This window comes from Eulemur rufifrons, chromosome 29 (genome assembly GCF_041146395.1).
Source record: "Eulemur rufifrons isolate Redbay chromosome 29, OSU_ERuf_1, whole genome shotgun sequence".
In the NCBI taxonomy this organism is placed as follows: Eukaryota; Metazoa; Chordata; class Mammalia; order Primates; family Lemuridae; genus Eulemur; species Eulemur rufifrons.
Window position 1 is genome coordinate 74,962,978 of NC_091011.1, and position 18,493 is coordinate 74,981,470.

The 18,493-nt window shown below is 34.4% G+C and overlaps 1 protein-coding gene across 14 annotated transcripts in view; it reads right to left on the reverse strand.

Annotated features, from left to right (window-relative positions):
- CADPS2 (calcium dependent secretion activator 2) overlaps positions 1-18,493 on the reverse strand; it is a 451,849-nt gene that overhangs the window by 144,259 nt on the left and 289,097 nt on the right. For 9 of the 14 annotated variants that reach the window (XM_069462756.1, XM_069462758.1, XM_069462751.1 and 6 more), the window contains exons 10-12: positions 11,749-11,857; positions 10,507-10,707; positions 4,628-4,636 (exon numbers count right to left, since the gene is read on the reverse strand). In XM_069462756.1, coding sequence (XP_069318857.1) covers positions 4,628-4,636; positions 10,507-10,707; positions 11,749-11,857 — 319 coding nt within the window. The remainder of the gene's footprint in view (positions 1-4,627; positions 4,637-10,506; positions 10,708-11,748; positions 11,858-18,493) is intronic. The other 5 variants (XM_069462753.1, XM_069462752.1, XM_069462749.1 and 2 more) reach the window with 1 other exon arrangement.

Here is an 18,493-nt window from a genome sequence, read left to right on the forward strand (position 1 = left end):
ATTAAATTACTAGTTTTATAAAACATCTGCTGAATTTTATTTCTTATTTCTTCCACCAGAGAAGGTTATAACAAGCAGTTAAAGATAATGCCCATTAATGGCTTATGCACTGAATACAGGATATAATATACATCTCAGAGGAAAAAGATGCATAATTCTTTTTTTACTATAAAAGTAGTTTGTAGAAGCAATTTTTTTTCCAGACAAGGTCTCACTCTGTCACCAGGGTACAGTGAAATGGTGTCATTATAGCTAACAGCAACCTCAAACTCCTGGGCTCAAGCAATCCTGCCCCAGCTTCCTCAGTAGCTGGGACTACGGGTGTGCGCCACCACACTCAGCTAATTTTTCTACTTTTTGGAGAGATGAGGTCTCACTATGTTGCTCAGGCTGGTCTCGAACTCCTGGCCTCTAGTTATCCTGCCACCTTGGCCTCCCAAAGTGTTAGGCATGAGCCATTATACCCAGACTATAGAAGCATTTTTTTTTCTAAAAGGGCATTTGTCTTTAAATAAAATATATAAATTTTTAGAAACAAATGAGTCTACAGTTCATTTCTATAAGTCATATATTTCATAAATTTCCAATGTGTTTTTCTCATGAAATACAACTCCAAATCATAGATTTACTAATGTGACAAGCCTTTCCAAATCACACAAGTGAATGGAAACTTATTTTTTCAACAATCACCATTAGTGATAAAAATGATACTCATGATAGCAATTTAAGTCACATATACAGACTCTATATTGGCATTGAAAAAACTGACAGGCAAGCAAATCCACTAAAATTATTATTAAGAAAAAAAAAACAACCTGAAATTCCCCTAAGGTTATAATCTTAAGAAAGTGAAATGTGTTCTTAGGGATTATCCTATCTTTAAAACACAGGCTATAAAGACCAAGTATCTCTACTTCTTTCTTTCTATGTCAGATAAGCACAATTCAAAACATTTTATGCAAAATACTTCACCATGTGCCAATATAGCACTAGGTTTCATGAATTTACGAAGAAATAAAAATAAACCAAAACGGCAACTGTTTTGACCTCTCTGTGTTAGAAACCTTTGTTTCTTAGTTTGTTTTTGGCCATGTTTCAGTAAAACTTTATTTTCAAAAACAGGTAGTTGGATTTAGTTTGCTGGCCCTTTGGCCCTTGTTTTAAATGAAAATAATAGCAATGTATTAATACACTAGTGTTTATAACATGGTGAAAAGTAAAATTCATGGCAACAATAGCATCAAAGCCAGGAGGGGAGAAGTAGATGTATACTATTTAAAGGTTCTTTGTTTGAGACAGGGTCTTGCTCTGTCACCTGAGCTACAGTGCAGTGGCATCATCATAGCTCACTGCAAACTCAAACTCCTAGGCTCAAGCAATCCTGCCTCAGTCTCCCAAGTAACTGAACTACAGGCACGCAACACCACGTCAAGCTAATTTCTCTATTTTTTGTAGAGACTGGGTCTTGCTCTTGCTCAGGCTCATCTCAAACTCCTGGCTTCAAGTGATCTTCCTGCCTCAGCCTTCCCAAAGCGCTAAAATTACAAGTATGAGCCACTGTGCCAGGCCAAAAGGTTCATTTTTTTTTATATAACTTTTTTTGGTGTATATTTGAGCTTTATAACATGATGTTATGGAATTCATATAAATAGTAAAAATTAGTGAAATTAGTAAAAATGGTTACCATGGTGAAGCAAATTAACATTGATGCCATCTCACGTAATTGCTTTTTTATGATAAGAGCAGCTAAAATTTGCTTATTTAGGAAATATTGCCAATATGATACAATTGTATTGACTCTGTGTCTCTAGATTCCTTCATTCTACGTATCTGCTACTTTGTGTCCTTTGACCTACATCTCCCCATTTCCTCCCCTCAATTTTTCCCTTTAAAGTTCTCTCATGAACTAAAATAAAACAGGAGATCAGATATCATTAAAATATCTAGTTTCTTATTTTTAGAACAGCATATCTTCATATAGTTTTCTCCAGGCGTAACATATCTTACATTTTACTCTTGGGAGACACAGAGACATCATCTGGATCAAATGCAAAACATGCTTTCAGTCAATAACATAACCCAATCCAAGGCCTGAAAATTGGGTCACATTGGATTACCTTCAATTAATGTTAATTATAACACAAAATTATAGTAACTAGTTTTAAACAGAAAATTATTCATGGTAGGTACTAGTCAAATGTTTTTCTGACAATGGCAAATTTCAGTTCAGTTTGTCCTCTGAAACAATACAAGAAAATTATAAAAAGAAACCAATAAGATATAAGCTTAAATATACTGTAAAACTGTCATAAATTGTGATGATTAACCTATGGACTAACTACAGATGTGGGACATGGTAATTGAGGCTATTGGTGGAGTTTCTATGGCAACAGTTGAATATATGCTCCAGTGTCTTTTTAGGTGGTACTGTTACCAGGTGTGTTAACAGTAGATGGAATAAAACCCACATGAAGAAAGATTACTATTTGTTATAGATTTAAGAAGTCACAGAGGCTTTATTTCAGTGGAACCTAAAAATTTAAAATTTTCATTAGGATAATAGCTGTTATAAGTCAAGAGAAAAGAATAAGTAAGCTGAGAGTATCAGTTTAAACAGCTAACACTGACTTGACAACAGCTAGCACAGAAAACAATGAGGGTATGAGCCAGCTGGTAGACCCCAATGGTGGTGGGGGGTATTTGGTGGGTGCTGACTACAACTGGCCCCTGAGTACCCAAGAATCCAATTTCCAGGAAAGGCATTTAAGTCAGAGAGGTGAGACTGGGAATAAAATAATTGAAATGTCACTTCTTCCTTTGCAACAAATTCTAATGATATTGCATTTTTTTTCTTTTTTTTTGCTGTTCCTGGTGCTGTAAGAAAGTATGAATGTAACAGGAAAAAGGGAACAAAAAAGGAAAGGGGCACACTGGAGAAGAAAAGAAGGCCATTTATTAGCATTCTGAGATCACTCAGGTGTCAGGGACTGGGACTCAAGTATCAAAGGACAAAGAACAGGGTGCTGCTAGCCAAGAGCTGATCTCCTCTGCAAAACACTGAACTGAACTAAGCAACAAATGAAGCTTTTGAGAAGCAGTACAATTTATTGTCCTATGTCTAGAATTGTCCCATGTTTAGTTCACCAGTAGCTGCATTTATCATTACTCACACCTGATTATATTAATACATTTCTTTCTGTTCAAACTCTCACAGAGTGTGAAGATTTATAGGAAGTTAAAAGTGGCACAGAAAAGTAGGTGCCACTTCTATTTTTACACCACCCAGGAAACCTTTCACAGGAAGACTTTAATATTTGAAAATTTTACATAGATCAGTCTGGTTAGTATATTCATTTTTTATGTATGCATGTTTTCTGTGGAAGACCGAAGAGTAATGATTGATTAGATATGTTATTTAGGAGTTTGTTTGCACCTCTATTATTGACCCAAATAATTGCTTAGCTTCTTTTGGTTAAATCGAATAAAAACTGATACGTGGATTAACACACGCCTTGCTTTCTGCAGCAAATAACATGGAAGTAATATTTTATATGATGAAAATTTTAATCAACACAGAGACTTAAAATTACAAATAAGCATAGTAAATTAATATTGCACATTTATCATAAATAATGTGTTCAATCTAAGTTAAGACAAATGCTGTCCCTATGGAGTATGAAGTTTAACATATTACATCAATCAGGAAAATAAGTTCACAAAATTAAATATATTCCAATGTAAGGATTTTAAAAATATTTAACTTAAAAATAAAAAAAGAAGATGGCAGCTATTCTGGTTCATTTTTGACATTATTGTTGAAAGTCAACTACAATTATGTTATATTGTATTATGTGACATACACATTGTATTTTGCTACATACACAATTGAGCATAGTATCTTGGTCAGAGAGAGCAAAGAAAGATAGATTAACCAAAGAATGCCTGTCAGTCTGGCAAAGGCAGCACATTAGGATTGAAGCAGAAAAATTGTTCAGTAGCACAACTCCCACTCCTTCAGCTCACCCTATTCCCTTAGAATTTCTATATATCCCGAGAGTCAAAAAAAAAGGGGAAGTAGAATAAATTTGCGTTTTAGAGAAATAAATACATATTATTTATATCCTAAAAAAGATGTTATTTTCTAATAAGTTATAATTTAGAAATTTATTATATTTTGATTATCCCTAAATATTCAGTATGCCTAATTTTAAACATAAGATTTTGTAATTATAAAATACATACTTCAAAGAAAATTCAAGAAATAGAGGAAATAAAGTAGTAATTAATCTTTCCAATTAAACTCGTTCATGGTGAATATTTTAGGCATCATTCTATCTAAACTTTTGTCTTTTAAATTGGGTATTTCTTTATATACTGAAAATAATACTATATGTATAATTTAGCATTTTTTACATGTTATTTACCTTTGTGACTGTATGAATGGTAGATACTAGGTTGTTTCTACTTTTCAGTTGTGCTTAAATGACCTTTTTGTTTTATAAATGCTAAAGCTAGCCTAGAAAGTAGGAGACTAACACTGTAAACAAAATCATGACATTCTTCAAGTATTGTATCACCACAAAAATTTTAATACATTTAAGCAAAAAGAAATCATGAAAATACTTACCTTTACCAGCTATAGGTCAGCAAGGAAGTAAGAAACAAAGCATATTTAAATAGGTTAAGGACATATATATTTATATAACTAGATATTTTAATTTTATGTTTATTTTCTCAATTTCTACTTACGAATTCAAAAGTTGTTCTTCTAAGAAATGATCAGGAAATAAAAAGAAATATGTAAGTCAAGGAAAGGAGGAAAATACTAAGGTTAAAACTAGTTTCTGGAGGAGGTCAATGGCATCTCTCTGACAGGGGTCAGGGTCAGTATTCTCATTCTGATGGGGTAGGCGTGTATTTTCTTCCTGTCTTTCTTTTGTTTTTCTTTCTTTGTTTTTAAGAAAGATAAAATATCTGCTTTGATTGAAAACTTTACTAGTAGCCTGGAATGCAAGAGAGCTGTTGTGAATGTAATTGAAACAGTTTGACTTTTCAGTTATAACAATTCGGTTCCCATATACAGTTTAACCAACACTGCCTTGACAATAAATTGACGTCAAACAGTAGAAAGGTTTTGTTAGAAATAGTTCACAAGGCTATTGGAATTAACTGATTATTCAATTCTTTTATTCATTAATTCTGTTTTGTCTAGCCATAGTAACATCCTCGGCTAGCAGTTCCCAACTACTTCTCTTGCTACTATGTGCAAAATGGATGATATCCATGAGCTCAGCATACTCCTTGGGCATTCCTTGCACTCTACATGCAAAGAAAAAGTACTGGAACACAAGTGAACGAGGGTGACAATTTCACACAAGTAACTGTCAAGTCACTGTAATTCAGTGGTTCTCAACTGGGGCCAATGCTGCCCCAACTTCAACACTGCACTCTGGGACATTTGGCAATGTCTGGAGATATTTTTGGTTGTCACACCTGGGGCGGGGGGCCACTGGCATCTAGCATGTACAGCCTTACTGCTGATGTGGAGAAAGTTTTAGTGGTCTGAATAGAAGATCAAACCAGCCACAACATTCCCTTAAACCAAGCTTAGTCCAGAGCAAAACCCTAACTCTCTTCAGTTCTATAAAGGCTGAGAGAGGTGAGGAAGCTGCAAAAGAAAAGTTGAAAGCTAGCACACATAGTTCATGAGGTTTAGGGAAAGAAGCTGTCTCCATAACATAAAAATGCAAGGTGAAGCAGCAAGTGCTGATGTAGAAGCTGCAGCAAATTATCTGAAGGATAACTAAGATCGTTGATGAAGGCAGCTACACAGAACAACAGATTTTCAATGTAGAGGAAAAGAGCCTTCCTTTGGAAGATGCCATCTAGGACTTTCATAGCTAGGGAGAAGTCAATGCATAGCTTCAACATTTCAAAGGACAGGCTGACTTCATTATTAGGGATAATACAGCTGGTAGATTTAAATTGAAGCTAACGCTCATTTACCATTCTGAAAATCCTAGGGCCCTTAAGAATTATGCTAAATCTACTCTGCCTGTGCTCAATGAATAAAAAAACAAAGCTTAGATGACAGCACATGTATACAGCATGGTTTACTGAATATTTTAAGCTCGCTGCTGAGGCCTATTGCTCAGAAAAAAAAAAAAAGATTCCTTTCAAAATATTACTGTTCATTGACAATGCACCTGATCACCCAAGAGCTCTGATAGAGAGGTACAAGAAGATTAATGTTGTTTCAGTGCGTGCTAACACAACATCCATTCTGCAGCCTATGGAACAAGGAGTCGTTTTCAACTTTCGTTTCTTATTTAAGAAACACATTTCATAAGGCTGTAGTTGCTATAGATAGTGATTCCTCTGATGAATCTGGGCATAGTACATTGAAAAGCTTCTAGAAAGGATTAACTATTCTAGATGCAATTTAGAACATTCATGATCATGGGAGGACATAAAAATATCAACATTAATAGGAGTTTGGAGAAAGTTGATTCCAATCCTCATGGATGATTCTGAGGTGTTCAAGACTTCAGTGGAGAAAGTGATTTCAGGTGTGATGGGAAATAGAGAGTTAGAAGTGGAGCCTGAGGATGTGACTGAATGGCTGCAATATCATGATAAAAGTTGAGTGGACGAGGGGTTGCTGCCTTTGGGTGAGCAAAGAAAGTGGGCTCTTGAGATGGAATCTATTCCTGGTGAAGATGCTGGGAACACTGTTGAAATGAAAACAAAGAATTTAGAATATGACATAAACTTAGTTGATAAAGCAGTGTTTGAGGAGTTTGAGAGGACTGACTCCAGTCTTGAAAGAAGTTCTACTGTGGGTAAAAAGTTCTAACAGATTAATCGTCCCATTTAACTCACGCTAGTTTTGAGCCTGGGGCCTCGTGAAGAAAACCCTGCAGTTAGTTCATGAAAATCTTACTTATGTTCTTATTGTTGTAATTAATATTGACAATTTAATTATAAAAACACGGACTGCATTGCATATAACTCACACACAGAAAACAATAAAAAATAACAAATTAGAAAGGATCGTTTTGTTTTAAATAAAACACTGTGGCCCCAGGGAAAAATTTTTTTTTCCCCAGGGTGACAGTCAATGTGTTAAACGGCATCACATGCTACAGAGAAATCTTTCATGAAAGAAAGAGTCAATTGATGTGGCAAACTTTACTGTTGTGTTATTTTAAGAAATTGCCACAGCCACCCCAACCTTTAGTAACTACCTCTTTAATCAGTCAGCAGCCATCAACATGGAGCCAAGACCCATCCCAAGCAAAAAGATTAGGATTTGCTGAAGGCTCAGATGATTGCTAGCTCTTTTCAGCACTAAAGTATTTTTGGCTGTGTGCTGTGGATCATGCCTATAATCCCAGCACTTTGGGAGGCCGAGGTGGGAGGATTGCTTGAGGCCAAGAGTTTGAGACCAGCCTGGGCAACAGAGCGAGACCCACTACATACACACACACACACACACACACACACACACACAAATAATTAGCTGGGCATGGTGGTATATGCCTGTAGTCCTAGCTACTCAAGAGCCTGAGCGGGGAGGATTGTTTGAGCCCAGGAGTTTAAGGCTGCAGGAAGCTATGATCTCACCACTGCACTCTAGCCTGAGCAAGAGAGTGAGACCTTGTCTCTACAAAAGAAAAAATTTATGTTTTCTTTAAGATATGCACCTTGATTTTTTAGACATAATGCTATTGCATGCTTAATAAACTAGGGTATAGTATAAACATAACTTTATAAGCACTGAAAAATTTAAAAAATTGTGTGAATCATTTTATTGCAATATTTACTTCATTATGGTGGTCTGCAATCTCTGAGGGATGCCTGTATAAAAACTTCTCAAAACTCAACAGCAAGAAAGTAACCCAATTACAAAATAGGCAAAATATGTGAAAAGATACTTAACTGAAGATGATATATGGGTAGTAAATAAGCACATGAAATTAGCATTTCTCTACATGGGCAACACTCAACTGGAAAAGACAATAAAAAATAAGATGCAATAGCAATAAAAGTATGAAAAGTTTAGAAATTAGCTTAGCCAAGAATAAAAAAAGACTTTTATGGACAAAAGATTGAAATATAAAGGAATTAGAAGAACTGAATAAATGAAGAAACTTTTCATACTCATAGTTAGGACAATTAAACATTAATAGGTATGGATCTGGAGGCATTTGAGGTTTCCATTTCTGGGAGAGTAAATAGGCAAAGAAATAAAATGTGTGCTAGACTAGGTAAAATGAGGCAGAAGCACACCATTACATAGCACGTGGCGATCAGAAGAATGAGATTAGACGCCCTCACAGAAACATAGATGAATTTTAAAAACATAGAACTGAATGAAATAAGTGAAACAATAACATAAATACCACAATACCTCTTATGTAGCTTGACACTAAATGTACACATACACAATACAATTTTGTAAGAAGACAGAGTAGGTTCTTATCAAATGCTGTAGAATCGTAGCTCATGGGGGAAGGGACAAAGGCTGGCCAGTGGAAATGAAAGAAAATGAAGTTCTAAAAACTTAGTTTTGCATATCAACAATCAAAACTTGGGGGTTTCAGGGGAAAGCCATAGATAGATGGGCCAGATGAAGGAAAATGGTTTGGGGAAGAGATGTGACTAGAGTCTATACTGTGTTGGGAGTGGGCAACGAATAAAGGTCTGGAGAAGAAAAAATTTCTGGAGGCGTGCCGAGGGTGTTACGCGCCGTGATGCCCCATGTACACACAGCCCAGAGAGACATATCCAACCTGGCATTTTAAGTAATAGAGCAGCAATAAGTAAGGGCTGTGCTAAGATGGAAATGCCTGAACAAGCACCCCGGTGTGTTGCAGAATACCCAATGTTACTATGTACCACTGTGGCAAGAATCTGCTAAACATGATGTAAGGGATTCAAAGGTGTCTGGAGTTGAGACAAGGAGGATGCAGACTGTGTGGACCTCATTGCCAGGTGTCATGGTAGGTTCAGTTATGAGTAATGCATACTAGCAAACATGTAATGGAACCAATGAGACAAGTGATGCCCTAGGCCACTGTGGACAGAGAACGGTCTTGGACTAGATGCTACATTCAATGATATCTCAGTTTTATGTAATCCCTCTGGAACTTAATTTACTCTGGAGGAAACAGAAGGAGAAGAGGGAGGAAGAGTGTTGAGTTGATTGAATTTAAATCTGTGACTGAGTTACTCTGAAATGATGAGTTTTAAGTTTTTTGGTGACATCAGAAACAGGGATTTAAGATATGTTCAATTGTAGAGAAATAAAGTTGTATTTCTGCACACTTTGGTTCTGATGGAAAATTCTCATCTGCTATACCATACTCTATGTGTATTACTGGGGGTGAGAGGGAGCTAAAAATTTACATAAAGTAGAAATATATACCATAATGTGCTCTTTTTATCTTATCTTTGAAGATGGCAATGCTACTAATTTTAAAGTAGGAATAAGAAATTTTTAAATCAATTTTTAAAATTTTATTATGTAATATTCCTATTTTTTACTATACCTAAAAAATATGTCCCAAATTAATTAAGATAACTTATGAAATGATCTGTAGTTTCTAAAATAATATAAAGAAAAAAAGCTTCTATTCCACCTTTAATTATTTGGCCTTAAGTGCCTTTGTATAAGATGTCAATGCCCACATATGATATTAAAGGGTGTCTAAAATGGAGAGAGAGTAGTTATTTGATGCATGAAATGTAGAAGAAGAAAATAATGCATGTCAAGATGTTATTCCCTTGAAGAAGGATCTTGAGTATTAAAAGGCACACTTTGAGCTTAAAGACAAACAATTATAGGTGAAACCAGAGAAGTTCTGCAAAGGAGTATAACAAGTTAAAACATTTGGTTTAGTGATTATTAAAGCTAAGTTTAAAAATGTTTCTAACATCATTATGTAATTATTAATCACCAGTAAATTAAAATGAAAAATATAGTTTGTAATGCTTTAAATTAGTATATAAAAATGACATTTTTTGGTCATTTGGAAAAAGAAAGTTGGCTTTATAATTCTTTTTATCCTTCTAAACACAAAAAAAGCCCTATTATCTTTCTGGGTTATTAAGAACAACTCAAGAAAGTGATGGTTCATCCTTTTGGTACTCTGGAATCCTATCAATGCAAATTGGATTTTATAATATTTCCCCATTTCCATAGGACACTTAAGTTAAAATTACAATAAACTAAAATAAACTTTCCCTTGAGAAGTTTTAGTGAATTTTCTTAGGTGCTCTTAGATTCCCAGAAACACACCAATGTTTGGCAACCATGTGAACCATTCATTCCAGATTTGTGTAAAAGTAGATAACTGATTCTATGACTACTAATATGAACTATTTTTATTTAATTAGAAATCAGTTAATGATGTAAACTATAATACCGAACAAATTTGCCTCAGGCAATTTTATATCTTATTAGGGTTATTAATTGATAAATTATTTTTTAACAAAACTTACAAAGCTGAGCATCTGCCTGTAGAGTTCCTCCTTTAGGATTCAGCTTCTGAGTTTGAATTGCAGGAATTGGTTTATATGATTGACCTGTGGCTCTATACATGGCTTGAACCCACAATATTCTGTCCTGTTCATCATCACTGGCAAATATTACAGTATCTCCTTCTTTAACAGCATTGAAGAACATATGACCACCCTGAAGGCCTGTGGAGGGAGAAAAACATCATTAGAAATTCATAGGTTGGCAGGTTTTAGTCTCATCACTAATTTGCCTCGTGGAAAACAATGAATGGGTTTGACATTAGGAGCTCAATGCTTTATTTAAATGATTTCTAGTTGAAGATCAAATCCATAATCTAAGATTTGAAAGGAAACAATAAGAAGGTTTAAGCTTCCATATCACTGTGGAAATTAAAAATGACTCAGGGAAACAAACAGTCCATGACACAGTAGCATTCTGCAAGACATACAAACATAACCCACAGAAATGCACAGCATAATCTGATATTTCATGCGAGAGAAGGAAGTTTTATCTGTTGGCACATTTACCATTCTAGGAGAAATATATGAGTTTAACAGAAAAAAAAATACAGGTAAGGCAAAAATGGTATTTCATATGATATGGTATTTTATCTTTTGTAAAATTCTTTCACAAAGACGATAATATTTTGCATTTCTAAGTGACCAATTAGTGAATATGATCACAGATTTCTATTTCTTAATCTCTATTCATTAATTTTCAATCTCTAATTTATTATCTACATATTTTAATCTTGTTATATTAATATACATATATTCATTTACTATTTTTAGATATTGGGTGTCCAGTACCATTCCTAGTATTTATGGAGAGGAGAGAAGAACAATAAGGTATTGTTGGGGAAAAATTCGAATATATAATAATGCAGCTTCCATTTCTTTCCCTATTTCTGTTGTAATTTTTGCTTTCCAGCTCTCCAGTGAAGAAATTTATGTAAGCATTGTTAATTTCTCACATAATTGTTCTAGTACAGTAACTTTTACACATTTCATTCTTGTACTAAAATAACAAAGATGATGATTTATGGCTAAAACCAAACGTCCTCCAAAAGAAACAACTTGAATCTCCTAAAGTCTTGTTCAGCTGTGTAAGTGAAATATTCACACTATTAATTGAGTGGAGTTAGAAATGTAGAACGGAGAGGATATTTATAAGAATTCCAAGCACACGTGCATGGCAGGGAAAGTGATTCCATCTAGAATTACCTGGGTGGGGATCTGTATAGTCCACAGTGTATCCTTCAAGCTGCATTAATTCTTGTGGTTCAGACTTTTTTTCTCTATAACTGCACATAGCAAAGGTGTACTGGCTAACCTGCCCAAGAAAAGAAAAGTTTGCTGGTTGGTGACAATAGATTTGTAAAATTTAACTTTTAGCTTTTTCTTTATCAGAAGACCCCTTGCTCAAATAAAAATCTAACATAATTTACATATAAATTTTCAAAACCTAGCTCAGGGATCAAAGCACCTTTCATTTGTTAGCTTGCATTTGTTAGGTCTTCCATGCCCATGATCCAGCATTTCCCAAGTCGATTATTTGTTGGCCAAGCTTCTATGGGATATTAACAGAGCATCATATGGTAAGTTTGAAATCATTAAGTTACATAAAGATAACCTAAACTTCTTTTACTTCAGGGTTTCATATGACCTTTATTATGCTAACATAGATTATAAATCTCCAAACTGAGATTAGGAGTAGTCCCAAACTTCCATAATTATGGGACCATGTTTTCAAGAATACTTATTGCAAGATTTTTAACCAAAGTGAAAAAAGATCTCGATAAAAGTTGAGAATTTATTTTCGACGTAACCAAACCCACAGGAAGTGCCAGGGAGGAGTAAGTTTTAGGCAGCCAGTGACAACACTGCCAAGATCTGCTCCGCCTCTCAATTCTTCTTCTCTTTTGGAACAGGCTTTATTTTCTCGTGCTGAAGTCTCACTTGGCTAGAACTATAGCTGCCAACAGCTTTGAAGCTACTACCCTGATTATCTCACCTTGGGTGATAAGGCCATATTTGGACCAAATACTATGGCTAAGGGGAGAAAGTTTCATTAACTCAGTTTGGGTCAACAGCTCACATATGCAGCAAATAGGCAGGGTCTTACAACTTCCCCAAAATAGAGTGAGATGCTGTTCCCTGCAGCAGAAAAGGATGTCTTGGAAGATTAATAAATATCTAAAGTGCAAAATATCTTACAAAACAGGATTCCACGGAAAATAATTTGGTTAATGTGAATTATTTCCCTTTTCCATTCTTAAACGTAAAATGAAACTAAGGAAAAATAACACCCTTCGGTAGACAATGATTACTTCAAGAGGACCCCAAAAGGAGCTAATTATGAAAAAAAAAATAACATGGACTACAATAAAATTAAGAAATTCTCTTCATTAAAGGTACCATGAAGAAAATAAGAAAAGCAAAGCCACAGATGAAGAGAAGAATGTATGTGAAACATACATTCAACAAAGAACTCACATTAGAAATATAAAGAATATAAAAATCAATGAGGAAAACCCAGAACTCATGGTAGAAAAATGGGCTCTTTCATTTTCACATCATTTTTCTTTTTCAAAACCACTTTCTGTACCCCAGACCAGAAAGAAAGGTTTGACGTAGTGATGTGAGCAAGGTGTAGAGATCAGCATTGTCACTTCTAAAATGAAGAAATGTATTTTCTGTTTCTAGAAGGGAGGTGCTCACTCTGCTCTTCTACAAAGTAAAAGGCACAGATTTCAAATTTAAAACCCAAGTTTATTATATTTATTTCAATAGATTTAGGGGATACAAGTGGTTTTTTGTTACAAGGATGGACTGCAGAGTGGTGAAGTCTGAGCATTTAGTGTACCCACTACCTGAATAGTGTATGTCGCACCTGATAGGTAATTTTTGATCCCTCACTCCCTAAAAATTTAAGATTAACATGACTATAATACACTGTTAGAAACAATACTGATTAGTAAAAATGAAACAGTTGCTAATATATAGTGTTGCTAACTATGTGAGAGAAATACACATTCTTACAGACTTGTGGGAATGGAAGCTGGTGCAGACTTTCTGGAAGGTCATCTGGCAAGAGGTACTGTGTTGTACTTATGATTTATGTGCCAACTTGGCTAGGCTATAGCATCCACTTATTTAATCAGTACGAATCTAGGTATGGCTGTGATAGTATTTCATAGATACGGTTAACATCTATAATCAGTTGACTTTAAGTAAAAAGGATTATCCTCAATATATATGTGGGTTTCATACAATCAGCTAGCTGAAGGCCTTAAGAGCAAAAACTGAGGTTTCCTGCAAAAGAAGAAATTTTGCTTCAAGATTGCATTATTAACTCCTGAATTCCAGCCTGCTGTCCTCTCTGGAGAACTCTCACAGATCCAGTACCACATGCCTTACCATTAATTAAATTATACATTTCCTTTGATAAAGCAAATCTGCTAGGAATTTATCCAAAAGAAACAAGCAGAAAAATGCTCAAAGAGGCATGTACAATGTGTTCACTGCAGTGTTACATATAAGCAAAAACTATAAAAACAATCAGGCAGTTTGCATGAAATACATTATGGTATGACCATACAGGATAATACTATGAGACATTAAAAGAGAGATAGATTTTTTTTCCTAACATGGGAACTATTTCTAAGATACACTATAACATATAAAATGCAAATTAAAAAATGAAGAGTGTTATTATTTTTTTCCTTTTGGAGACAGGATCTCACTCTGTTAACTGGGTTAGAGTGCAGTGGTGTCATCATAGCTCACTGCAGCCTCCAATTCCCATGTTTAAGTGATCCTCCTACCTCAGACTCCTAAGTAGCTGACAGTACAGGCATATACCACCATGATCAACTAATTATTATTATTATTTTTATTTTTGTAGAGACAAGGTCTTGCTATTGTTCAGACTAGTCTCGAACTTCTGTCCACAAGTGATCCTCCCGCCTCGGCCTCTCAAAGTGCTGAGATTACAGGTGTGAGCCACCATGCCTGACACAGAGCGTGATTTTATGGATGAACATTATATTAATATATTACATACATTAAATATATGAATAGAAAAATATATGTTAAAATATTTATAGTGATTATTATAGGGTGGTGAAATTATAGGTTATTTTAAATTATTGTTCTTTGAGTTTTTTCCCAAAGAATATAAATCATTTTTAATGAGAAAAAAGAATGAAGCTATTTCTATTCTGAAAAATATAAAACATCATTAAGTCTTACTGGGGAAAAATGAGGCCAATATCTTGTAGCACTTGTGGTTCCTGCTACAATGAAGTTTTCCTTTTCTCTTTTTTTCATCTTACAGACTGTAAATGAATTTACTTTTTCAGTTGCACATGTGTAATGCTTATAAATGAAAGCCAGTGGCCTCCATAAGGGGTTGATTGTTACCACTTAAACGTTTCAGTTTCCTTGTGTAAAAAGGTATGACCGCGTGTATTTTGGGGGGAGGGGTAGGGAGGGAGGAGAGAGTGATAAACAATAAGAGTACACTTCTATTATTTGTTGTAAAAAGAAGACCATTCTCTTACTTCAGGACAATAATTTAAGCTAAAGACCTACTATTTTTCCATAAAGCTATTTCACACATTATTTAAAAATATTATGCAATATCATGCATTATTTAAAAATATTATGAAATATCTCAAACATAAAGTACAATATATTAACATGTAAATACTCACTGTCCAGCTTTATTGAAAAACTTCTTAGAGAATATACACATACATATATATGTATGGATATATATGCCTTAAGGTTTTTTTTTAAGTATAGATTTAATTGATGCCCATATATACCTACCCAAGTCCATTTCCTTTCTTTTTTCAGAGATAGCCACCATGCTGTATTTTGTGTTTATTATTTGCATAAATATTTAAAAACTTTTATTACATATAAGTAAGCTGATAAATAAAATAAAGTATTTTTTGCATGTTTTCAAAATTTCTATGAGTGGATCATATTCTTCTGCAATGTTTTTCTGCAAAAGTTCAACGGTTCTGATGATTAACCATCTTGATGCATGTATTCCATTACTTGACTTGCCACACTTTGGCCACTCTCCTGGTAATTACCTTCACTTTTTTTTCACTTATTGTCCTGAAAAACAATGCCACAGTGGACATCTCGTACGAGTCTTCTTGCCTACATGTGTGAGAGCTACTCTAGGACTACACCAAGGAGTGGAATTGCTAGGTTGTAGGGCATGCTTAGCTTCATCTACGCAGGATGTTGCCAAGTTGCTTTATAATTTATACAAACATCTGTGGTATATGAGAGGTCCAGATGTAACACATCTTTGCCAAGCTTGGTATTTTGAGTCTTTTCATTTTTTGCCAATTTTGACAGGTGGGAAATAGTATTTCACTATTGAGTTTATAATTCCTATTACCAACAGGGCTGAGAATTTTTCCTTATGTTTGTTACTCACTTAGGTTTTCTTTCCTGTGAGTTTCCTAATCAAATACTTTGTTCATTTTCTAATGTATCATTTAGTCACTTATACTCTTTCCATAATCAGTTTTGCCAGAGGTTTATTCACTTTGCAGTACTTTTAAAAAACATCTTTGCATTTTAATAATCCTCTCTATTGCTTTTTGGTTTTTATTTCCTTAATTTCTTCCATCTTTATTATCTCTTAATTTTGGGGGGTTATCTCTCTTTTTCAATGAGTTTTTTTATTCATCTATTTAGCTTAGTCATTTTCAGTTTTTATTCATTTTTAATGTATGCATTTAAGTTCATAATTAGCTTCATCTCACAAGTTATCTTACAAACAGCACTTTTATTCAGTTCTAAATATTTCTCATTTTCATGATTTCTTTTTTATACATTAGCTATTTAGAAGTGAGCTTTTAAGTGTGGATTTGTGGTTATATTTTTGAGTTTTAAATTAATTCCACTGTGATCGAAATGATTCTGAACCTTAGTATTGAGACTTGCTCTGTTGCCTAAAACATAACCAGTTTTTATTAACGTTCTATGTTTGCATTACTATATGTTCTATGCATCTTTTATAATTATAATTCAGTGATTATTCATGCCCAATAGATCAAATTTACTAATAATTGTATGGTCAAATATTCTGTATCTTCCTAATATTTCTTCAGATGTATCAATTATTGAGAAGTATGTTAAAATTTCCCACAAAGATTATCCATCTGTGAATTTTTCAGGCAATTCTCTCAAATGTTTCTTTGTATTTTTCAAAGATACATAATATCAGGCATGTATGCCTGGGACTGTGATATCTTTCTTGAACTGCTCTATCTTCCTGGTAAATTGTTAGTAATTTTTAAAAATCTAATACTGCTTTTTTGCCTTTATGTCTATCTTGTATAGTCACAAAGCTATACAAACTTTCTTATGATTAGTATGTGTCTGGCAATTTTTTTTTAACCTCTTCAGTATCAATTACTCTGGATTCTACTTTACATCTCTATAAACAATAAGTAATTGGGGTTTTGTAAGCCCTGGAAATCTAGTCTGTTAGCATGCAAGAAAAGATCATTTATATTTGCTGTACTTGCTGATATATTTGAATTTATTTCTATTATCTTATTTTTCCCTATTTCCATATTTCTTTTTCTCTCATTCCCTGTGTCTATGAAACATTAATAAAATCTCCCCTACTCCCCGATAGTGTAGAAACCATACATTATATGTTTCTATTCTTTTAGTGATCCCTCAAATCCTATCTTGTTTTTGTTATTATTTTTTATTTTTTTTATTTCAGCATATTACAGGGGTACAAATGTTTAGATTACATATATTGTCTTTGCCCCACCCAGGTCAGAGCTTCAAGCGGATCTATCCCCCAGACGGTGCTCACTGCACCCATTAGGTGTGAATATACCCATCCCCTCCTCCCCCCTCCCACCTGCCCGACAGCCAATGAATGTTACTATCTGTGCACTTAAGTGTTGATCAGTTAATACCAATTTGATGATTAGTACATGTGTTGCTTGTTTTTCCATTCTTGTGATACTTCACTTAGTAGAACGGGCTCTCCTCCTCCTGAACACAGGAAACTTTGCTTTACATCGATCACCACTTCCACCTGATAAGTTGGTCCTCATCATATTGTTTCTACTTTACTTTAGTAATATTTACTATGTTAGCATTTAGTAACAGAAATTATTATTTATTAAAATATATGATCTGATACAGCCAATATTTATTTATATTTGCCCTTGTACTTACCCATTTTCTTGTTGACCACTGTTTCTTGAATCACACTCTATTATTCGGAGTTCAATTTCTTTCTTCCTTTAATAAATGCCTTTTGAGTCAGGTTTTTTTTTCATATTTGAAAATATGTCTTTAATTTGTCCTTATTCATGATAGTTTAGTTGCTTACATAGTGTTTTAGACTAGCAACTCTATCAGCACTTTGAAGATATTATTCCATTGTCAGAAGGTTTATGCACCCATGTTGAAAAGTTTCATGACAGTTTAACTGTGGTTCCCCCTTGTAGTCAATTTGTTTTTTCTTTATGGTTTTTCTTAAGTGTTTTCTTTTTTTTTTTTTTAAACTGGGTCTCATTCTAATGCCCAAGGTAGAGTTCAGTGGCATCATTGTAGCTCACTGAAACCTCAAACTCCTAGGCTCTAGTATTTCCCTGCCTCAGTCTCCCAAGGAGCTGGGACTACAGGCACATGCCACCATGCCCAGCCTATTTTTCTATTTTTTGTAGAGGTGGGGTCTCACTATGTTGCCCAAGCCAGTCTCAAACTCCTAGCGTCAAGTGATTCTTCTGCCTTGGCTTCCCAAAGTGCTAGGATTATAGGCATGAGCCACCATGCCCAACCCATTTCTCTTATACTCGATAAAATATAAGAGAACTTTAACATTCTTTGAGTACAAGTTAATAGTTACAAAATTATGAGAGTTAATTTTTCTACACATTCAGAGCCTAAACCCAAACATAAGATT